Source organism: Calonectris borealis, chromosome Z, assembly GCF_964195595.1.
Source record: "Calonectris borealis chromosome Z, bCalBor7.hap1.2, whole genome shotgun sequence".
Classification (NCBI taxonomy): domain Eukaryota; kingdom Metazoa; phylum Chordata; class Aves; order Procellariiformes; family Procellariidae; genus Calonectris; species Calonectris borealis.
This window is the reverse complement of record NC_134352.1, coordinates 65291039-65315578: the sequence shown is the minus strand read 5'-3', so window position 1 is coordinate 65315578 and position 24540 is coordinate 65291039. Positions and strand designations below refer to the sequence as shown.

The 24540-nt window shown below is 40.4% G+C and overlaps 2 protein-coding genes across 11 annotated transcripts in view; one reads left to right on the top strand and one right to left on the bottom strand.

The window, feature by feature from the left end:
- ERCC8 (ERCC excision repair 8, CSA ubiquitin ligase complex subunit) overlaps positions 1-16053 on the bottom strand; it is a 32150-nt gene extending 16097 nt beyond the window's left edge. For 2 of the 7 annotated variants that reach the window (XM_075137368.1, XM_075137370.1), the window contains exons 1-8: positions 15922-16050; positions 12208-12303; positions 11957-12058; positions 9450-9573; positions 7857-7938; positions 7140-7232; positions 4904-4970; positions 1995-2098 (exon numbers count right to left, since the gene is read on the bottom strand). In XM_075137368.1, coding sequence (XP_074993469.1) covers positions 1995-2098; positions 4904-4970; positions 7140-7232; positions 7857-7938; positions 9450-9573; positions 11957-12058; positions 12208-12303; positions 15922-15998 — 745 coding nt within the window. In that variant the 5' untranslated portion in view covers positions 15999-16050. Of the gene's footprint in view, positions 1-1994; positions 2099-4903; positions 4971-7139; positions 7233-7856; positions 7939-9273; positions 9574-11956; positions 12059-12207; positions 12304-15921 lie in introns of all 7 variants that reach the window. The other 5 variants (XM_075137369.1, XM_075137373.1, XM_075137372.1 and 2 more) reach the window with 4 other exon arrangements.
- Positions 16054-16182: 129 nt separating this feature from the next.
- Positions 16183-24540, top strand: part of NDUFAF2 (NADH:ubiquinone oxidoreductase complex assembly factor 2) — a 77074-nt gene continuing 68716 nt past the window's right edge. For 3 of the 4 annotated variants that reach the window (XM_075137217.1, XM_075137220.1, XM_075137219.1), the window contains exon 1: positions 16220-16415. In XM_075137217.1, coding sequence (XP_074993318.1) covers positions 16289-16415 — 127 coding nt within the window. In that variant the 5' untranslated portion in view covers positions 16220-16288. Of the gene's footprint in view, positions 16416-24540 lie in introns of all 4 variants that reach the window. The other variant, XM_075137218.1, reaches the window with a different exon arrangement.

The window sequence follows — 24540 nt, the reverse complement described above, 5'->3', positions numbered from 1 at the left end:
AAAATTTGTCCGAATTTTTCTTTTTTCATAAGTCTTTGATTTCTTTAGAGCATTTTCATCTCAGTAATTTCTTGAATTTCAATGAAATTTCAAATTGTTGAAACCAAACATCTATATTACAATACCACAATTTACACAGCAGAGAGTATGGTTACTAAAACAGATACTTACTGCTACTTCATATCCTCTAATTGTACATTTTTGAAAATTAGTTTGACTTTGCATGTATTTTGCTACATGCAATTTAAGTTGCACGTAACAAGTCAGACTGACTTGCAGCCTTAATTACTATGATTTATGCTACGCGAATCCCTTTGTTCAGAGCCATGATACACAGTTTCTACTACAATTCCAAATACTATGTATTTCTACCTCAGAGCAGCGACCATTTGAGTACTTTTTTGGCCTGCCAAAATTAAATATCTTTTTACAGAATTGATGAAAATTCAGGAACTATAACTTAAAGTTCAGAAGATTCCCTTTAATTTAGATTTTTTTTTATGTATGGAAATGTGACCTGAAGATACATAAAAATGTTAATGTTGTAGCTAATAATAACTGATAAAAGGCACCATTAATGCAAATGGAGTTAAATCCAGTTGGCGGCCGGTCATGAGCGGTGTTCCCCAGGGCTCAGTACTGGGGCTGGTCTTGTTCAATATCTTTATCAACGATCTGGACGAGGGGATCAAGTGCTCCCTTAGGAAGTTTGCAGACGACACCAAGCTGGGCGGGAGTGTTGAGCTGCCCAGAGGAAGACAGCCGGCTGAACATGAGCCGGCAGTGTGCCTAGGCGGCCAAGAAGGCCAATGGCATCCTGGCCTGTATCAGAAATAGTGTGGCCAGCAGGACTAGGGAAGTGATCGTGCCCCTGTACTCGGCACTGGTGAGGCCGCACCTCGAATCCTGTGTTCAGTTTTGGGCCCCTCACTACAAGAAGGACATTGAGGTGCCGGAGCGTGTCCAGAGGAGGGCAACAAAGCTGGTGAAGGGCCTGGAGCACAAGTCCTGTGAGGAGCGGTTGAGGGAACTGGGACTGTTTAGCCTGGAGAAGAGGAGGCTGAGGGCAGACCTCATTGCGCTCTACAACTACCTGAAGGGAGGCTGTAGCGAGGTGGGTGTTGGTCTCTTCTCCCAAGTAACTGGCGATAGGACAAGAGGAAATGGCCTCAAGTTGCGCCAAGGGAGGTTTAGATTGGACATTAGGAGAAATTTCTTTACTGAAAGAGTGGTCAGGCCTTGGAACAGGCTGCCCAGGGAAGTGGTTGAGTCACCATCCCTGGAAGTATTTAAAAGATGTGTAGATGAGGCCCTTAGGGACATGGTGTAGTGGGCATGGTGTGTTGGGTTGACGGTTGGACACGATGATCTTAAAGGTCTTTTCCAACCTTAATGATTCTATGATTCTATAATTTGACCGTATGGAAATGAGTATAATTTAGCTCCCTGTAAAATCAAATATAATCATAAATTTATACTCTGTTGTATACTTTATGCAGTATAAAAGGAATATAATTGATTTTATGGCACCACATATGAGAAAATATTCTAGAGGCTCGCATTGGAAGCAAGATTAATTTAAACAAGAAAAGGAACGCGCTTTTGTGGGTTTTGTTTGTGTTATCTTTGTTTTTAAAGTAGGGTAGTTAACTATTGGAACAGATTATGAAGTATGAAGTGATTGCTGTTTATATGAAACCTAATCTACAACAGGAATGAATTCTTCCGCCCATGAAACAGATGGCAAAATTTCCCATTTTAGGGGGAAAACCATTCAGAACAGATACAATACTGTTGCCTAAACAAGATCCCCAACCACAAACACTGTCTCTGTAACAGAAGTAACTGAATAAAATTCAATGGCCTGTATTAAGCAGTAAGTAAGAACTGGATTATCACTACTCTCCTTGCTGGTCTTAGTATTCAACACATTTAGGAAATACAAGAATGATTCTAGTTACATATGGATTACAACCAGTTATATTCTGTATTACCTGCCTCAGAAGATGCTTTGGACTTTTCTCCATTGTGCTGATCAAGCGTAGTCAGACATCCAGATGCTCTCCTCACATCCCATAATTTTACTCTACTGTCAGCACTAAGAAAAACAGATTTGCATACATTAGGGAAATTGTGTGCACCCTGGTTCAATAACTGTCTTTAACCAACCCACCTGGCACTCACCCCAGGCCAGCAACTATTCTGAAGTACTCATCATGCAGTCACATTCAAGCCAACAGAATTTAATGAAAAGATTTTTAAGACAGACTTCAGACATTCATTCACATGAATTAATAAATATAGCTGGTACACTACAGGCACCTAAGTTAAGAGTGAATCTTTGTTTACAATACAATACTCTCGCCTCTTTGTCTACAACATAACACCCTTGCATACATACATAAGACTACGAATAAACGTGCTAATTCTTCTGTTGATTAAACCGTACAGACTCCAGCATTGTCTGTGATGGCTGGCTGGGAACTCAGGCTCTTGCTATCACAGATCTACAGTATGACTAGTACACAAGTTGGCTGCATAGGTCTATATGCTCTGTTGTCATACGGTGCTATGGCAGAGAAACATTGAGAGCTTGCTTCTGTAGGAACTCACTGGCTTTGTCTACATTACCAGGGTGGCACAAGGAGGGAAAGACCAAGATTCAGGCTGCTGTCATTCATCCTGGTTCCCAGGCTGCATGCTCACACTTCGCTCACATTCTGTCTTTGCCAGCAACAAAAGCTATAGTAACTGTTGGTACGAGGTACATACTCAGACAGCAACACTGCAGGCAGTGCGCTTTGTACGGCACCTTAATGTGCAGCTTGATCTGTGCATTCCAGTAATATACCTCTGTGTGCACCACAAGACTCCCAGGTATAGATAGGAGGTAAATTCGTAGAAAAGACCACTTCCCATGCACCAAGTCACCAGAAACTATTTGGACAGTTCCCTGCAACTTAACTGTCCTTTTGGAGAAAACAAACAAACCATAAATCACTTTTCACCCCAGCTAAACAAAAACAACTGCATCTATTTGATCTACAGCTGGAAAATATACACAATCAAACTGCTTCTTAGATAAGCAGTCTTCTAACTGAAGTACTACATGCTTTTTCCTGCGTGATCTCAAGTTAGATCAGTACATTAATATCAGGAATATATATAGTATACGTATACCAATTGACCAAGGCAAAACCAACTATTTTCTTATCTGTTCTGCATCTGACAAAGCTAATGACTAATTTGTTCTTTTGTGCTCCCCTCCACCACAGACTGATTCTGTTAACTTCCAAGTGGTATTCCAACGGAATATGCTGACAAGACATTACTTTGCTGCAAACAAATATTCTAAGACGGTGAATAGAGATATTGCTGAGGTTTGAGGTGACTCTAAAATGAGCAACAAACTGCAGGTAGTTCATTGAAATATTTTTAACAAAGGCATAGAAAGAGCTTCCTTATTATAAAAGCCTACAGTTGTCCATTTTTGATGAAGCAGTTTCTATTGGCTAATCTTTTCTAGCCAGTTATAACAAGCAAGAAGGAGCTTATAATCTTCTCTAGTGCCTGAATCTGAAATGTGTGAAAGAAACCAAGAAAACATGTCTCTTCTTGACCATTCCAATCTCCTGCCAAAACTATGGAAGAGCCGAGCATCATATAGAGAAATTTGAAATAACACGTTTCACATGCAAGCCACATAAAACCCCAAAATACATTTTCCCTTCCCTGAAGTGATCACAAGCAAACATACAGTTGTCTTGGAAAACATCTCCTGATGCATGATTAGACCAAATTCTCTTTTTAGCAGTACCAGTCAGTTTTCCTCACTAACTCTTCGTCATCTCAGTGTTGCCAGTTCTTGCCCATATTTGTCTTAGCAGATGGCAAAACTGAGTTATGTTATTAGGAACTAGTAGTCCAAATATAGCACTTAATTAATTAATGGAGCCATAAGAAACATGTTTAACATGCAATTATCATAAGGCAACATGACAACATAGGTAGATGCAGTTTATAGTTATACGACTTTGAAGCAAAATGTTTCGGGAGACATCAATAAGTCGATATTTAATAAACAAAATTTGCTACTATTTCTGTGATGGAAAAACAAGGAAAGAATTTTTCATTTGCTAAAACAAACAAATAAATCACACTGTTAGAAAATTTCCCAACTATGTTAAGCCTTTCAGAAGCTTAGCATCAGAAGCCAAGGGTATGCAATTCTGATACCAACTTACTCAAATTTCATTCTCAACTTATAAAACAGCTGTTCATCTCCACAGTTTAAAAGAAAAAACAGGCCAACCATGAAACTGAGAAGAGAAATGTCATATTATAATCAAAAGCTAACATATGCAAAAGCTACAGGAAAGCTAAGATGATCTTTTAGACTGAAAATGGCTGGAATTAAAAAAAAAAAAGGCCCAGGAATATCAACTGGCCCATCCATACTCACTGAATTACTGTAGCTTGGAAAGTTATTACCCATCAGCTAAGCTACCTGCATTATGCTCTTTGACATAATTGAGCATGATTAACCAAGATGGTACTTTGACCTAAACGTGGTTTAGTTTGTAATAAAACAGATTAGCAGGGTGCACACTAATAAACTGTAAGAAGTAAGTATCTCTATAATGCTTTATCATTTTCCTATACCTTTAGATGCAATTACTATTTCAAAATTCTGTACAATCTTCCTATAAAACAAGCATGACCTGGATAGCTTTTCAGGCTTAGTTCTTCTAGGCAAGATCTACAAAACTGTGAAGAGGTTAAAGTAAATGACGAAGATTAACTTTAAAAGTGCATTTGAATTGTTAAAAACATGCATAATAAATACATTAAATTTTACCATCAGACATTTTTAATGCATCTAACTGTCCAGCAACATCTATACCTTGCTGTGGCCAAAATATATTCGTGACGTGGGGACCAAGACACTGCCAGTACTTCTTGCCTGTGACCTAAAAATTGTATGAAAAGGCTTATATGATTTTCTATGAAAATATTTATACACACCATTTTATGTAAATAACTAAAAATAAAAGCACATACTTAGTTCTATAGGATTCACCAATCCAGAACAATAATCTAAAATTGTAACATGAATTTGAATTTTGTGAAAATACATTATTTTGGGCTAGAGGTTATTTCTCTTTCTTCCTCTTGCTCAAGAGGGATTGCAGTGAGCTGAAAGTGATACATTGAGTATTACATGTGTATAACTTTTGGTAAGAAAGACGGTTTTATCTATGCAAAACACATTATAGCACAGTCACAGCTACTGAGTTTATACTGTTACTAAATTTTAGCACTGGTGTTCTCACATGCAGAAGGAGCGTTCCATTTGTTTTTCTTCAAATCCTTTCAAAACGTTTAATAAAAAGTATATTTACCTTACGTGCTTAAGATTAAAATTTTATTCAGCTTATCCTCAAATACTCTTGTCCTGAATTTGGGATATTTTTTCCCCTAATTAGGTCTGAAATATTAAGATAAACGTCTTCTTAGCAACGTCATACCCAGTGCAGCTTAGTGGCACGTAATACACATATATATATATGCACACACATCTTAAAACTTGGAAAGTTTAAAAAATGTTTAGACAAATGTTTTAGACAAATACAGACAATAGGAAGTGTAAGATGTCCTAAATGGAAAGATTGCAATCATGCTTCATGTAGTAATAGAAACATATTACTGAAAAATAAACTAAGTTAAACAAATACATTTTTGCTAATGTAGTTTAAAGCTATGTGAACCACCTTGTTTCTGGTACCTCTTCTAGTAGTTGGTTTTCCGTTACTTGAAGTAATCAAAGGGCTGTGATGCCCAGGATAATGGAAAAAATCTTCATAATAAGGTACTACAGGACACACTTGGAAACCTCAGGGCAGACACATTTATTTGATTCCATTAAGTAAACTACAGCCAAACATTTAGCTCCATTTCAGCTGCTAGAGTTAGCCTATGTGAAAAACATTCATACCTATTTTCAAGACACTATTGAGTGCTTCAAGTTCTGTAAAGAATCATTAGATTATTTTTAGTGGAGGACATAACCTGCTTCCACTTGTTCCTCTCATATTGCACTTGTACAAAGATAAAACCAGCTTGTGCCTGGAAAGCACTCACTCTTGTGTCAAAATTAAGAAGCCCTGTTGAAACCGCACTGATTCTCTAGAGAACTATTTTTGTGCCTGCACTCTCTGGTGCTCTCAGTTCTAGAAACAGAACATTGAGACACCCATTGTGACTGATTCAGTTCAGAAAGACTTACTGGCTTAAGCTCTGCATCACACCAAAGCACCTAGGCTGCTTTTAGACTTGAGCTGGCCAGTGAAGAAATAGAGCAGCATTTGCACATTGCTGTGTCTGAGCGAACACTTCTCTAGTTTCTAGATCAGATCTGGCTCTTGCCCTGCTGGTTTGAAGCATGAAGATTTACCTTGTAATTACCTTCACCTGAGCATGTGTATATACACTCATACTCCAGAAAGTAAACATTAGAAAAGAGACATTAAGGGCAAATCCTCATTAAGTGCAAAAAGTAATGGATTATGCAACAATAAACCCCTATGCCTACTGAATTAGGTAAATGCAACGGATTAAATACCACCCTTCTATAGTAAGTAGTATCTTGTACAGTAGCCTGTTACAAAGAAACTTCTAAACAAATCCATGTAAGCACCTCCATAGGAGATTTTATTAAAAATAGTGAAGGTTTTTTTTGTTTTGGCCTTGGGGGTTTTTTTTGTTTGGGGTTGGTGTTTTTTTTTTTTTAAAAAAAAAAAACAGCACCCCATATTGAATTTCCAAAATTCACACAAAATTGTGAACACAAAACCAATGCCTATACTTAACCATGTAATAAATAATCACTATTGATTAGCTTAAGAAAATGCCCAAACATCTGTAATAACTGTTCATTAATTAATATTTGTATTCTCCCGTTCATTAGCACTAGACTAACACCCAGAAGAACCTTTTGACACTGTGTAACTTTCACAACTGGCAATAATAAATTACTCATGTTACTTACAAAGAATACATTGTATACAGTGTTTCTTTACAGGACTTGTTTTACTCAAAGTAGTTATTGTTTAACATTTATGTTTCAGACTAAAAAGTACCCTGCAGAATGTGAGAACAGGATCCAGACTTCAAGTCACAGAGCTGTACTTTGGGGCTTTTGGTACCAACTGTAACAAGAGAAACAAAGACAGCTAAAAAAAAAAACACCCAGCATTTGAGAAAACAATGACAAAAAATCTTAGCAATGACAAAGAAATAGAAGAAAAATGTTAGCTGCATAACAGTTCATTTAGTCAGAGCAATGCATTCTATTAACAGATTTACATTTTAGTCCAAGTAAATTTACCATATAACAAACAAAATTTAGAAACTGGGGGCTTCTAAATACTGTCCTAATACAGGGACAGTACTTATAAAACTTAAAAATTAAAAATATCTCCTCTTTAAATATTTTTTTTGCTAGACATAGTTAAATTGTGTACATGTGAGCAATAAACACACACCCCTATTTATACAAATTTACTATGTTTGGAGCTAATAACCTTCAAATGCTAACTGATGTAATGAAAGGTAACCTAGTTATAACTAACAAGAAGAATTGATTGATACATTATTTCAGAAGACCAAATGTGATATTCTTATCGACATCACCTGACTAAACAATAATACTTTATTTTACCAATGACCTAGTGTCTTATGAAGACTCAAATTATGTAAAAATAAGACAGGGGAGGGAAAAAACCCCTACTGAATATTACTTGCTTTTTACTATAACCCCAAAATACATAGGGCATTTCTTAAAAACACATACACACCTGCTATTAAACAATGCTTTGTAGCAACTGGAGACATGTGATGGCTATAGACTGTTCCCTCAAAGTGAAATACATCTGCAGGCTGATAATAAAAAGATCAAATTAATCACAGCCCCAAGTATGTTATCAGAATGTAAATCCTCATTATTAAGTATTTTTCAAGTAACAGCTACAAATGAGACTAATACAAATATTACTATTTACATACTAACAATAACTCTCCTGGTTAGAAACCAGATCACGCAAACATTGCAAAGTAAATAAGTCTGTTCCCAACACTAGAACAACTATGCCAGAGCTCAGAGATGACCCAAAAGAAACACCAAGAAAACTGGATAATCTGAAGCATGAATGGGAAATTATTTATAAATTATCAAAAATTTATAAAGCTAGCAAGGTTGTAATATGGAGAAAGAGGCACTTTCACTAAATTTAGAAGCCCCTTGTTATTCACAAACATCACATATTATCTTCAATTCCTCAAAAAAAAAAAAAACCCACAAAATTATTAGCTCCTTTTTGAGTGTTAAAAATTAATGAAATATAATACTGGCTTTAATAATCAGTACAATTACTTTCAGGTACAATTGTTTTTGTTACCTCATTCTGAAATATTGTCTATAAAAATACCTCCTTAAAACTACGTTGTCTGTGTTTTCACATACATCATTTGGTGGCAGAACAGGTCAATCAATAACCTTCACATCAACACTATCTTAAGTGATGCTCACAGAACTGCCTGGAAAGCGAACTGAACTTTGCAAGAAGATTTAGTAACTGCAAACACAGCTTCACATCTAACAAAAAAAGAGGTCCGAATTTATTCTCTACTGTGTCCCTAGGATGACAGACCTCTTATTTTTTTGAAATTCTTTCACTATGCAATTCTTACACTAACATTCAAATAGCATCAGTGTAAATCCATTAATACATGCATACTGGAAACAGGATAAACTGCAGTCCAGAATTCACAATTCAACAATTAGATGCGAGGATTAGTGAGTCAAAGCAACCTAAAATCCTACAGAATCTGTTTACTTTAATAAAGCCAGTTAAATTGGTTAGCATTTTCCTAATGGTTTCTCTCGTTCTCCACCAATTTTTAGAAATGGTGTCTATAGTGCTTACTACAGCAGAATTTTGGACCTAATGACCCTGAATGCCAAGACCACCAGTCCTTCAAAAGCAGTATTTAGCCTTGGTTACTAAAAATAATTAGCCCTGCTGTGCACTACCATCACACTCAACAATCTCCAAGAATGAACTTCAGACTGGTCCTTGGTGGACAAGTTAATATAGCATAAAATCAACTAGCTATATTCTTGTTCACAGCAAAAGCAGAAAGGAATTGTCCCAAGGGTTCCAGGCTCTCATACAGTTTAGACATCCAGGTCTTCAGAAACAGACAGGTACACACCAAGGTATGCGTGAATGCCAGAACCAGACCACCCTCTGCTGCACCCACAGTTCCAACAATCGGCTGGTTTTCATCCTTCTGGATGCTTGGTCCTGTTGAGCTCTGGGTGAACTGCAGATGCGGAATGAATAACAGGTATACAAAGAAGCCTGGAAGTTGTAGAAATTCTCTCTTACTTGTAAAGTATTTGTATCCCATATTTTCAAGGTTTTATCAAATGAGCTGGATGTAAACATGCCAGTGTCATGAGGATACCACTGAACTGTCTCCACACTGAATCTATGTACATCAGGATGGCTCCTAAAATCAAGGAAAAGATTCCAGTTGGTTAGAGTCTTGATAATCATCTTAAAATTGCCTTGATATTTGATGACAAGTTGAAAACATAGTTTAAACATTTTTTTTAATTTGTACTGAAGTTTTACAGAAGACCTAGTTGTTTTGGTGCCTCAATTTTCAATCAACCAATGTTAATTACTTTGAAGAACACTCATTTCAAGAAACCACAAATCGTTCACTGTTTCAAAAATGGTATCTGTAGCATATCTCAAGATAAGACACTCAGTCTGAGGCATAAAAGGCATTAATGTCTTTTGAAATTTTAAAATTCTAATGTTTAAAGGTCTAATGTATAACTTGAGGGCCTAACACCACAAACCATTTATGTTTGTGGAATCCCACTGCCTTAGAAATGGATCCACTGAAAAATACAATCACATATACAGTTCAAAATATTCATGATTATTAGCTAACAATTACCGCTACACAATTATTGGAAATTCATGTATACTGAAGCCACCAGATAGCAGTGGACTGAGTTACTGAGAGTTAGCTATTTTTGCATTTAGAAATGAAAGAGGAAGAACAATATGAAACTTTCAACTCAACTATGCATAGTAACTGAATGTAATATAATTAATAATACATTAACAGTGGTGGGAAGAAGGGACACCAGAGTCAATCTTGACAGCTCCAGGATATGATTCAATTGACCAGGCTCTGAACAATACAGGTCATTTCACATACCTGCTAGGCCACTCATATCTGAGCTAGATCCACATGGATCCAGCCTCAGGGCCCAAAACCATGCTCCCAGACTCAGAAGAAGTACCATGCTGTTGTGGGTTAACCTTAAGCAGCTAAGCACCACCATAGTCGCTCACTCACTCCCCCCCTGCAGTGGGATGGGGGAAAGAATCCAAATGGCAAAGATGAGAAAACTTGTGGGCTGAGATAAAGACATTTCAATAAGTAAAAGGAAACAAAACAAAACAACCCACAAAAAAGAGAAAAACAAGTGATGCAAAACCAATCCATCACCACAGGCAGAACGATGTCCAGCCAGACCTTGAGCAACGGCAACCCCTGGAAAACTCCCCCCAGTTTTACTGCTGCACATGACATTTAATGGGATGGAATGTCAATATCCCTTTGGTCAATTTGGGTCAGGTGTCCCAGCCTCTTGTCCACCCCTAGCCTACTTGCCGAGGGGGCAGAGTGAGGAACAGAGAATGCCTTGACACTATGCAAGCACTGTTCAGCAATAGCTAAAACACCAGTGTAATCAAGACCGGTCACAAATCCAAAACATAGCACCATACAAGCTACTATGATGAAAATTAACTCCATCCCAGCCAGACGCAGTACACATGCAAAAATAGTCCAACTGGCTCCATCTGCAGCTAGTGAAGGTCTCACAAGATTTCTTCACTTCAGCTCTTATCTTTGCATTGTTCTCTCAAGTGTCCTCGCCTCCAAAGCTACTGCAGGGGTATCATTGTGTAAACGCAGATTCAGATCTTCTGTATTGATCTGGCACTACATCTAAGCTAATAAACCTTCATGCTTACTTGGGTTGCTAGAAAGCACAGAAGCCAGCATTGACAATACTAAGCAAGAGCTGTTGAGCAACTGTTGAACTTAGTTTACTAACTCCTGCATTGCTTACCTCTGAAGTAGACCCAAGAGTGGCCTGTTACTTTGCCACAGTGCTAAAAATCAACAGATTTTGTGCACTTATTGTACAGAGGGGTCAAGCTAAAAATCTTCAGTACCTGCAGTGCCAAGAAATCAAGCCTGACTCAGCGTGAACTTACTCCTGCAGAGGCATTTGTTTGCATTGTGCAGAAAAATCTAAACTCATGTAACTAATTATCCTGGTACAATAAATACAAGTGCACAATACTGGACTGTGTTCAGCACTGCACCAGAGCAATCAATTCTCCCCATAATCCAGAGGACTGAGGAATGAACTAAAAAACTCTTGAGTAGCTCTGCAGGAATCACCTTTGATCTAGCTAGGCTTAGTAGTGGCCACATGCCATTCAGCCTGGTTTCATGTCTCAGGGCTTTATGTTACTCCCAATTCATTCTATATGCAGTATTTCCCCCCATTATTCCGAATATCCGAATATATCTTTTCTACCAAAGAAAAATACAGAATTAATTCTATGGATAGTAAGGTGACTGCCATTCAGTAAATCACATAAATCTTCACAAAGTTTCTTGCTTTTTTTTGCATGCCAAAACCCATAATGCATTATGCTAGCCTTCAAAGATTTCTGACACTATTTTCTACAGTCTTTTTATCCTAGAAATAAGAACACACATTAATTTGTGAGTTTAATGCTAGTCACACAAGAAATATCAATTTAAACATTTAATAGAATTTTTGAGTACATACCTTCCCACAGAACAAAGCGCTTTACATGTGTAACTTGGTTTTCTGCTCAAGTTTTCAAGGTCATAAAGTACAATAACACCATCTGACCCACCGGATAACATGCTGAAAGTGTTAATAAAGCACACAAGTTACAACACTCATGATTTCAATGTGCTCAATATAATTGAGTGTTCAGCAAGAAAATAAATTCATAGTACCAAAATACAGTGAAGTTCTCATATACATTTTTACCAACTAAATTCTATACTTACTATCTTCCCTCGACAGGCTCAATATCAAGGGTGTTGATACCACTCCCATGTATTCTTTCCACATCTCTATCTTTATTTAATTCCAAACTTAGAACCCTTAAAACAACAACAAAAAAAAAAAAGAAAAAAAGAGATATGAACAACAAGAACAGAATTGTAGAATGTTACTATGTAGCTCTGAACAGCTCAAACTGTAGTTTCGTGCTTCCTCAAGGCATTTAACCATCCCCATTATTTTTTGCAAAACTAGACTTGCAGGTCTGGAAATAAGTCCTGTGAAGTTGGCAGAAAAAATATTTTATTCTTTATGTTGTTTGGAAGGTAAGAGAGAAATAAATATGTAAAATAGGCTCAAAGAAATAGCAAAACTGCATTTGGGGTCAACATATGAAACAAAATGTGGAACGTAATTTGAAAACACTGAACAAAAGAAACATTAAGAAGCAGTTGTTGTAGTTGCAACAAGTATTCGTTACTTGGAAGCTTCATCATGTACCATCCTTCCAAGCTTCATCTTGCTTGGAACTACGGACATCTAGTGGACAGCTTCATTTAGTTTAACAATTACAATATTTCCTTTAAGGAAACAATGTTTGTGTGTTATGTTTTCTGTAACATTAAATAAAAACTACGCTATCCACATGATGAAGCTTCCAAGACAAACTTTTCTGAGCTGCAATTAGTATCTTGTACTACTTAGTACTAGCCTGTATCTTTAAATATGCTAATATTACATAGTAAAAAAAAGACAGATTCTGCTTCCTTAAACCAAACTACCTGATATAAAATTAGCCCTACAAGATGATCAGTGCTTCCTACAGCACTGTTTTGTAAAAACACTATCAACAAAAATGTAACTAAGTAGATAATTTGAAAGCTGTAAGGCAGAGTGCTCCTACTCAGCTTCAGCTTGAGTGGCAAAAAGCTTGATGTGAGAAGCTTAGGCTGTTATAGGCAGACCCTCAGCAGCATGTCTGTAGGCATGCTTCAAAAGCAGCAAGTCATTTAAGCTCTTTTAAAAGCTGTGAAATATAATTATGCAAGAATTCACCTATAAATTACATTCCATTTTTTGTTTGTATATGAATTTTGTCATATACAAGATACCTAGTTTAAAACTTCTGCGCTCAAGACTGAATTTTAGTGATGCAATAAATCCCTCTAAGGAAATGTTTTAAAACATATGACTTTAAAATATAGTTATAAATACAACCTACTGCAGACTATAAATTATTTCTTTTTAAAGTCAAAATTAAAATGTTTAGGAAGGGAAATGTTAGGTGGACAGTTGTCCAAGTAACATAAATTCTCCCCACTGTGCTTCCATTCTAGAAGTCATGGCAGTCCAGTGAAGTTCCTGCTGACTGGGAAAGGGAAAATACAACCCCCATTTTTAAAAAGGGAAAAAAAGAAGACCTGGGGAACTACAGGCCAGTCCGTCTTACCTCTGTGCCTGGGAAGATCATGGAACAGATCCTCCTAGAAGCTATGCTAAGGCACATGGAGGACAAGGAGGTGATTCGAGGCAGCCAGCACGGCTTCACCGAGGGCAAGTCCTCCCTGACCCAGCTAGTGGCCTTCTATGATGGAGTGACTACATCAGTGGACATGGGAAGAGCTACCAATGTTGTCTGTCTGGACATCTGTAAGGTCTTTGACACGGTCCCCCACACCATCCTTCTCTCTAAACTGGAGAGGTATGGATTTGATGGGTGGACTGTCCAGTGGATGAGGAATTGGTTGGATGGTTGCATCCAGAGGATAGTGGTCAATGGCTCAATGGCCAGATGGAGATGGATGATGAGTGGTGTCCCACAGGGGTCCATAATGGGACCGATACTGTTTAATGTCTTCATCAATGACATAGACAGTGGGATCGAATGCACCCTCAGCAAGTTTGCAGATGACACCAAGCTAAGTGGTGTGGTCGATATGCCTGAGGGACGGGATGCCATCCAGAGGGACCTGGACAAGCTCCAGAAGTGGGCCCATGTGAACCTCACGAGGTTCAACAAGGCCAAGTGCAAGGTCCTGCACCTGGGTCAGGTATCAATACAGGCTGGGGGATGAAGGGATTGAGAGCAGCCCTGTCAAGAAGGACTTGGGGGTATTGGTGGATGAAAAGCTGGACATGAGCCAGCAATGTGCGCTGGCAGCCCAGAAGGCCAACTGTATCCTGGGCTGCATCAAAAGAAGGGTGGCCAGCAGGTTGAGGGAGGTGATTCTGCCCCTCTACTCTGCTCTGGTGAGACCCCACCTGGAATACTGTGTCCAGCTCTGGAGCCCTCAGCACAAGAAAGACATGGACCTGTTGGAGCGGGTCCAGAAGAGGGCCATGAAAATGATCAGAGGGACGAAACACCTCTCCTGTGAAGAAGAGCTGAAAGAGTCGGGGTTATTCAGCCTGGAGAAGAGAAGGCTTTGGAGAGACCTTATTGCGGCCTTTCAGTACTTAAAGGGAGCTTATAAGAAAGATGGTGGCAGACTTTTTAGCAGGGCCTGTTGCGACAGGATGAGGGGGAATGGTTTTAAACTAAAAGAGGGTAGATTTAGACTATATAAAATGAAGAAATTTTTTAGGATGAGGGTGGTGAAACACTGGCCCAGGTTGCCCAGAGAGGCGGTAGATGCCCCATCCCTGGGAACATTCAAGGTCAGGTTGGATGGGGCTCTGAGCAACCTGATCTAGTGGAAGATGTCGCTGCCCATGGCAGGAGTGTTGGACTAGATGACCTTTAAAGGTCCCTTCCAACCCAACACATTCTATGATTCTTAACACTGAACACTACACAAGTGCTGAGGGCACAGAAAAGACGTAATCATGTTGTCAAAATGCACACAGAAAGGAGCTTCCTGAATCACCAAAATTCATTTCAATTTTAGAAAGACTCTTTTTATAATGATACAGCCACAAAAGCTGCATCCTTGCAGGTAAATCACCAACACAAATCCTTCCGGTTGATGGAGTTGTGTGAGCGACTGAACTGAGGTTGGCTTTATTAGATTTATCTTGAAATACAGCTGCAAAACTGATTCTCTGATAATGAACAATTATTACCACATTATAACCTTTAGCAGAAATATTAATAAGCGTCTCTGTGCACTCACCACTTTCCACAAAAGCAGCTAGGAACCTAATAAAACCCCTGCATCTAATTCTTTTGCAACCTGCCAATAGGCCAAGTTTTGGAAAGAGGGAGGACAAACTGATGGGGGTACACAAGCATCACATAAATCGTGTTTCTTCACAAAGCAGAGCATAGCCGCATGCAAACTGAAACATCTGGTGAAAGATAGCAAGGGCAGTAATACCGAGGTACAATTTATTGCCCCCACCAGAGCACCATTACTCGGCCCACCCCAGGGCTGCTAATCCATACACGTAAAGAAAAAAAAAACAGGGAAACTCCGAGGCGGGGCACGGCAGACACGCGGGAGCCTCTGCCGGGGAGCCCAGGCCGACTCCGGGGGCTCCCGGCTCCTCCGCTCTGGCTCCCCGCGCCCGGAGCGCACAGCGGGGCAGCGGCAGGGCAAAGCTGGGCTCTCTCGGCCAGAGCGGCAGCGAGGGCGGCGCCCAGCTCGGGCCGGGCGAAGGCCCCCCGGTAGGGCGGAGGAAGGGGCTGCCGCTACGGCCTCGCCTGAGGTGGCGGCTCCGGGGCCGCCCCGCGCAGCGCAGCCCCGCCCCGGTCCCGGCTCCCCACCGGTCCCCGCTACCTCCGGGTGGACTCGGCGCGGCGCAGCCGCACTGGATCGTCGAGGCCGGCCTGCCGAGCCGCAATGAACCCCAACATGGCGGGACCGCGAAGCCACTCCACACCACTCCGCCATCTTGGGCCAGGGGTGGTCGGGATTGGCTCGGGGCAGGCCGGCCTCCACCAACGGCGAGCGGCGTTGCTGGCATGCCCGCCACCGATGGGCGGAGCCGGGCAGGCAGCGGGGCGCCGGTGAGCGTGTTCAGCTGGGCGGGGCAGGACGCGAGGCGCACGTCACGCGGCCCGCCGGGGCGGGGCTTGCGGCGCCGCGGCGGGGGCGGTTGGCGGCGGGCACCTTGGCGGCGCGGGGCGCGCGGCCACCCGCCGGGATGAGCCGGCCCTGGCAGGCGCTGCGCGCCCTGCGGCTGCGGCTCCTCGGGCCTGCCAAGGAGCTGGTGGGCACCGACCAGTTCGGCAACAAGTACTACCGGGTGCCCCAGCACGAGACCCGCGCAGGTAGGCACGGGGGCCGCCGGGCCGCCTCGGTGGGGCGAAGGGCTGCCTGCCGGCGGGGGCCGCGGACGGGGGCCCGGCGGGCCGGTGGCGGTGGCTGAAGTCGAACGTGCGCGGGGAGCCGTAGGGTACGAGCGCCCGGGCGTGCTGCCTCTGCCCGCCGCCCGGGAGCGCCGGGCGGTTCTGCGGAGACCCCCGAGCCGCCGATGGAGAGCGCCGAGCCCCAGCGGAGCGCGGTCCTGCGTGGTCCGTGACCATGCTGCCGCTGTCTGTAGAGAGCGGGACGGTTTGGCGGCTGCTGCTGCTGCCGCCCCGTTACAACGAAGGGCGACTCTAAGTGAGGGGAGGGTGCAGCTGCTGAGGGGACGGGCCCGCTCTGCGCGGCTCGCTTCGAAAAGCACGTTCGGTTTCTCTTTAGGCTGATGCGAAAAGAAACCTAAAGCCAGCCATCAAAAGATGTTAGTGTAGGCATCACTCTGTAGTAGGTAGGTAGGCAGCAATACACAAATTGACTCTTCTTGATAATTCAGAGCACTTCTGCATATGTTTTTAAATGCATTCCTGTATGTATGCTCGCTGCACTCCTGAGGAAAAACAGTTTTCTCGGTTTCTGCTTGTGTTCCAGGAGCCTGGGTGCTCTTATAGCGTGTCCTCACATCATTCTCTACAGATGCTATGCTTACGCTGCACTGCTAGGTATAATTTATTGAAGGCAGCTTCCCTGAAGGTGTCTTAATTGCACATGCTATAATACTTCACAGTCCTGTTTCCTCTGCTGCACAGGCTTGTTTATCAGCTTGCCATACTCCATATGTTTTGTATGACCGCGTCAACTAGAGCTGTGGAGACTTTCTGCTTGATACTCTTCAGACTACAAGGAGAAGCAGAAAGTTTGAGGCTGTGCGGTCACTTGAATCAGTACCCTTTGTAAAAGGAAGGGAGGGCAGGGGCGCACACCTTCCCTTCAGAAATGTGTAATGTTTTACGGAGTTATTTTGCCTTCAGAGCAGTTCCCTTGACCTGTTCTGCTGTGCAACTTCATGAACAACTGGCAGTGACTTAAAGCAGGTCTGCACAAAGAAGTGTTTGGGAAGGTGATGTGCACACCCTTTCGTCAGCAGTGTGTTTTTCCTCTGGGTTAATATGACAGGAAGTTAATAACTTTCAGGCTTTCTGCATCTTGCTTTCAGCTTTTGGTCTTCTCAGTGTTGGGGTTCATGGTGACTTGGAGGGGTGTACAAAAGGCTGTGTCTTCTAGCATACAGGAAGCAGTAAAAACTACAGTCAAACTTCTTGTGTGTGATTATTTCAGTGTCAGTCTTTTACCAGTAAAAATGACTTGTTTTACCAGAAATACTCACAGTCTTTTTCTCGATATTTGAGTTTATGCTGGCATGCCTTTCACAGTGAAAGCCGCCTGATGAAACTTTAAGACTGATCTCTGTATTTAGAACTTAATTATACGGTAGTTGTAGTGCCAGTAAGAGGGCAAGGGAGGTGGGACATAGCTATTGAACTCAACAGGAGCACAGAATAAGAGGGTTTTAAAGTTAGTAATGAATTGAAATAGTTGTATCTAAGATCACGTTGTGGTAGCCTTTATGTTTCCCAGTTTTTCTTCAGACGAACTGTAAGAATATGGAGCATAACACTTTAGAGGTGAAGTTGTGCTGATTTTGCTTTGAGCAGAGAGAGCTGGCTCTTAAACACTCTGCAGTTGCAACTCTGGCTGATGTGAGTGAGAACAGCACTTCTAGACATGTTAAGGCTCTTGCACATTAAGTATATTTTAGTGATACTGATGACACAATGCAGGTCTACTGAATTATCAGTACTCCTCTGTTACTAGATTTTCCTCTCTCATTCTTCCACTTGTCTTACTTTCTTTGTCTTGATCTGTTGAAAATTCTGCACCACCAGCTTGCACTGATGCGATATTTTACTGCCACCAAAAGGGAAGGATCTCTTCCCCCATTTTCTTTCTCACTGCTACTAACTTTTCACTATCATTTATTTGACCTTCCTGCAGAAAACTTTAATAGAAAAATGGATTAGAATAACTTGATGAAGAATAAATGGTAAGCTAGAACTGGCACAGAAGTGGGAATGAAGAGGGTGAGCTGTTAGATAGCATAAGGTTATACAAGATGTCTTGAACCAAAATCAAGAGCTAGAACTTTTACAGAGTCTCTAATACTTTCTAATCATAGTCATCTCAATTTTCCTCTGCCTTCTCGTAGTTTGCTATTAAGATTTTTATTCCTCTGATCTGACCGAGTCAAATGCATATTATCTGGGAAAAATTGTGTATTTTAAAGAAATATTAAAAGGCAGAATAAGAAAAAAATATCTGGGCTGATGTTTTATTCACTCTTCTCATACTTCTCTTCTGTCTTCGGAATGAAAGTAAGGGAAAGGTTATTGTAATTTTGCTTACAAACTGAAATTTGAGATACTCAAAAGTAATACCGCATCTTCCATAAATGTGTTCATTCACAGTCAGATAATTCTCCCTTACTGTCCTTTTTTATGTAACTAGAGAACAGGAGAGTGCATATGAAAAAATACTACTACTAGAATTCTTGATTTCTTGTGAAAATACTACTTTTTAAAATTATGTTTTCTGTTTAATTTACTGGCGTATATTTGACTCTGTGCACTAGCTGTCGCTTTAGGTGATCTAAAAAACCCTGATCCCTCAGCATCAGCAGAATGAAAGGATTCTGAATGAAGTAAGCAAGAGTTCCCCACAGGAAAAAGAAATTATGGTGAAACTTTTTCATGAACGTGTTCAAACTTTACTTTTTATTCTGTTGATTTGTTCTGTTATATTAACTGATGGAACTCACTGTTATGATCAGACACACTTGACTATGAGATGTGGGATGTAACAATCATTAAGGAGGGAGGGAAATAGGTAGAATGAAAATAGCTTATTTCAGGAAAATGGGCTTCAAAAAATTCAGAAAATGGATAAGAGAGAGCCTAGGTTTGGTCTATTCCAGAGCAGGAATGTATGCCAGTTCTCCCTCAGGTTTGTATTGTCTTGTGGCTGAGGATAAGTCAGTTTGTTCTATCACTGCCAATCCACTCGCTGGGGAAGCGATCACAGGTGGTTACACCCATGGCCTTGGGTGGTGGTCACTAACTTGCTCTCACCTTATGACACCTTTGAAAAGCATCCTGTGCTGGTCACAGTTTTGTACCGCGGGGTCACACCAGGACTTGGGGGCTTTTAAAACTTGTGAAGAAGTTTAAAGGTATGAGGAGGGGAAGGAAATTTGGTTTAGTCTGTAGAAAATAAAATGTGCATGTGCAGAGAATTTCTGAAGCTCAGTTTTGAAAGAAGTTAGGAATTTGTAAGTGTGGAAGATAACCATATTGAAGCAATGCTCTCTTTTTGGAGAGCATTATTTGTTGTACATTAGGAAAATCTGCAGCATATATAGTTCATCTCTTACCCTGTGTCCTGGCCATGAAGAGATCAGTGCAGGATGGGAGCAGCACTGGGAAGAAAATTAATTGTAGAGGAAGCATTGTAGAGACACTCAGCTGTGGTGCACAGGTTCCACTGCAGGGTCCCTGCGGTGTGTCTGTGTCACGCCCTGCTGTCCTCTGGGCTGGGGGAGGGCTGATTAGCCCTGGCGCAGTGCCGGGCCCACGGTGCCTTGTCGCCTTCTGCTGTATTTGAGCAAATAAGCTCCTGCAGAAGGAGAGGCAGAACAGAGAGGTGCTGCTTTCTCTTTCGTGTCCTAGGTGTGGTAGGTCTGTCAGGACCCAGACCTGGGGCTGGGCTTTGTTTCAGCCAGGCAGGGAGATCCCCGCTTCAGCGAACGGTGGGCATGGATGGCGTAGGTAATATCTACACCTTCTTGCGCTTCAAGCAAAAGCTGGCTGACAGCTTTCTTTTGGCCTGCCCTGCCTGGTCCTTGACAAGGCTTTAGAATAGAAATACGTGGGGCCTATGGTGCAAAGAATTCATGTTTAGTTTCCTTCAGTTGTGAATTGCTCTCTCCTACACTCAGCCCAGAGTCCAGGACGCTCTTGGGCCCTGGGGCCTTGTCTGCATTAGTAAGGAGTGGTAGGAGCCCATCAGTGGATCTGAGTGGCTGATGTTGAGTTTCCTCACACCTCCATCGCATGTGATTCAGAGAGTTTACTTCAGATTAAATTTAGTCTGCTTCCCAGGGCTGAATGTCTACAATACATGTAGTTTGAAGCTCTCAAAAAGGTAAAAAAGTGTTAGGTAAATGCTGCAGGTGTGGCCTTCACATTGTCTTGGCACCTAATATCGTGTTAATTTTTGAAATGTTTTATAAGTGAGGATTTCTTCTTAAAAAAAGCAAGTTGTGCACACAGAAACTACTTTGAGATGTAAACCAGCACATGGTAAATAGAGGCAGCACAGGATTCACTACAAAACCACACTTGCTTTGAGTCACATCTCTACTGCAGACATAGTCTCACAAATATCCTAAAATCTGGGTGTTCAGATCAAACTCAAGATGTAGCAACTGTACCCTGAGACCACCATTACTTGTTTTAGTCACAGGAAAGTTGTCTTGCATTCCTGATTTTGGCTGTCTCTGAATAATTAGGTTATTAGAAGAAGAGCTAGCAACTTGAATGTATTTCATTGTGGTGTAGGGAATCATTGCGGAGATTTAAACAGTGGTATCAGCTGTCAGTGACATACAAAGGTGCTGATTTTAACAGGTGTTTTGCCTTATTTTAAAAAGGTCTAATGAGGCAAAGGCAAAAAGATATGAGCTTGCAAGGGTATCATAGTTCTGCTGGGTAAATATAGAAAGGATTGAGATTTTGGAGAGGAAGGGAAGGAAAATGTAAAACTGAGCTGTTTGGTTGCATTAATTCTCTTGAAAGAGAGAAAGTGAACATTGAAAGTCCCTAGACTGTAAGAATAAGAAGTTAGCAGATTCAGTAAAGGAAGTAATTGCTAGAAGTAGAAAAGGAGTTAAGAAAAATTTAAGTGTGAAGACAGAGGGGAAAGACCCTGGAAAAGGAACCGTTCTGCCCACAGGAATACAGAAGGATTCAGAATTAGGGTAGTTATTTTTCTGAAAACATGGACCTTCAGACATGGTGGGACTGAAGGTACATCGTGTAATGTTTATCAGGGACTTTTATTTTCAAGTGGGAAGAAACTATTACCTCTGAAGTCAAGTCAAACCTTCAACACTATGGTGAGATAGGCTCATTTGGAAGAAAAGATGACTCTATTTAATGACATTCTGCAAGTAATATTTTTTACAAGATTACCTTAAACTGATGACAGTGATTAAATAGTACAACTGCACCATGCTTGTCATGAGAGGTCCAGCATAACTCATTAACTCTGAGATGACTCTTCAGTTGCCAATCCTGAAACTGAATGTGATAGAGGATGGGAATAGACAGTTGGGTAGTGGTGATGGATGACACATTTCAGTGTCTCAGACAAGTATTTCACTAAACAGACTAGATTTATCAATGTAATGCATTTATTTTTCTTATTGTATAACATGCTGTCAGAGCATTGCCATAGCTTTGCTACATGATGAATTGTTCTTGCTGCAGAACATCGAGTGATACTTAAAATGTTCATATTTTTTAAATTACAAAACAAATTCCTCATACAGTTTATACATTTATTACAACAAAGTATATCTTAAGGAAATAGCTGATTCCATTTTCCATTGAAAATAATTTATAAAGACTTTTAATAACCAATTTATTAAAAAAATGCAGGAAGATAAGAGGCACTAAATATTTAAGATCTGGTATATATTTTTCATCTTTTCTAAAGGTTGATTAATGCGAGCTTATATTTAAACTTTTTCAATATCATCACTGGTACTGTCATCTATTGTAATGACAGAAGAGTTAAAATGAGCATTCCGTGAAATACCAGCATATGCAAGCTTTTATAAGAACAGTAGATCAACAACAAGACAGTAGTTCCTTTAAAAATTATTCATCAGTGCTAAAAGCATGGCTCAAGTTTCAAGGTTCCCTTTGGGGAAACTGCAGACTCAGGTTTGACTGGGTTTGGAGCTGCAGTCTACCAGGAGCTAGAAAAAGCCCGAAGCATTCGGTATCCATAGGTTTTTATATGTTGCATAAACTGCGTGGGGGGCTTGTGTGGCCTGAGCCTGTGATGATAAGAGCTTTAAGAAGGAAACTGGCAACCTAAATGTGTTTCTCAGTATTGTAAATGCCATCTGAAACAAAAGTGGCATTACCAAGTTTCAGTTGTAAATTTTGTTGCTAATAATTGAGTGTAGGCCCTGGCTTCTGTGGGAAACCTTTTGTTCATGTGAAATGCCCTCTCAGGTTTGCAGGCCTGTATCTTGTGAACCCTTTTTCTCCACAAACCAGAAATGTGCAAATAAGAAGGAATCTGTGTAAGGAAAAGATACTAATTGCTCAATTGTGTGAAACTTGTAGGATGTCCTAAATCTTACTGAATCTAGACCTCAACAGAAATAGATACCTTTTCTATGAAAGGTAGAAAAATTTACAGTTCTGTTGAGATAAAGGAATCCTCTGTGATTTTTTTGTAGCTGCTTGTTTTCTGTTTAAGACAGTAGCATGTTGCTTTACTGTGCATCAGAAATGTGGAGTAGAATTTCTATTTTTTTTCAAAATTTACTATAAAATAAAATTTTGTGTTGAAGACTAGACCGAAACGTTCCTGTAGTGCTTTATAGTGAATAGAATAGAGTGAAAGGAACAACATCTTATCTCCAAAATGTATCTTCTAAGGTTAGAGCTATGGTTTTCTTTTGACTCTGAATGTTACCTTTCTAACAAACAGGAATGAAGTCTGAGGAAGAGGCAGAAACTGATTCAGATTGTATGAAGCATCCATAAACTGATTATCAAGTGTGGCAGATAATTACAGAATATTGGTGAACATAAAAAAAAGTTTTGCAAGCTAGTTTTTCAAGTGTTGGTATAAAGCTAATAAATTCATTTTAGTTTTACATGTCTGATTTTACTACGGAAACTAGGATATAGGAAATTTGAATTTTGATTAATGAATATGAAACCAAATTTTAAAAGGCTTAATTATTTTGGATACGAAAATAAGTGTATTGAGAAAGTGTTTTTTCCCCATAGGGAGTTTTTATCCAGTTACATACTCTCATATCCAGTGATAGCTGGCGGTTACAGGTTTGTCCAGATGGTGGCAACGTCGTTTTAGAAACGGTGCATACTGACAGCTCACTGAATATTGCCTTGGGGTGAGACCACATAACGGAGAAACCTAGCTCTAAAATAATTGTGTGTGTGTGTGTTTTGTACTTGCATTGCAGACCGCCAGCTTCTAGGCCAGTAAGTCTGGAATGACAAAATAGCTTTTCAGTCTGGGTGATACATTATGCAGCAAAGCAATTACACTGTGAAGGGCTCGCTGCAGATTATAAAAGCATTAATATTGGAAAAACAGTGTTTGGGTGCAGTGATATGTTTTTCCTTCAGCTGCCAGAAGTGAATTGACAACAGGCATGGTATCTTAATCGTGCTGACTTGAAAACCAGGAATAGCAATAAGCAGTCATATGGACAGGCAGTAACTTGTATGTTATCTGTTACTATGGCCAGGTTTGATCTTCAGTGTGTACATTGATATTAAACTGAGATGCTGATCTTGTTGAATTTTCCCTGCCAGTGTTAAGTTTTATATGCTGTACATTTTGTTACTTTTAATTATTGTGATTTTGGTTTGAGAATCTGTTTTGATTCTTTCAGCAGAGGTGTGGGAGGTGTGTGTGATGATTTGGGTTTTTTTTGAGGTCTGTTTGATGGCCAAAAATCAGATAGTAAAAAAAAAAATATTTTTAATTTCCTTGTGTCAATAGCTTGCTTTTTACTGTGTATAGAGAAAGAAACAGTAAAGTGCTGGACAGATACGTGTTTTTAATAGCTGGAAGAATCTTACTTGATTTTGTTAATCCTGCTGACTTAAACAGCTGCCACTTGCAGGGTTCAAAATAGCAGCCCTTTTGGTAGTTGTTACAAACATATTTCGTTAGGCATGTCTTTTCTAAGAGTTAAAATAACTATAGGGTACCTGTGCTGTCTTGATGAAGTTGCTTGCGCTTTGTTTTCCTACCTGTATATTA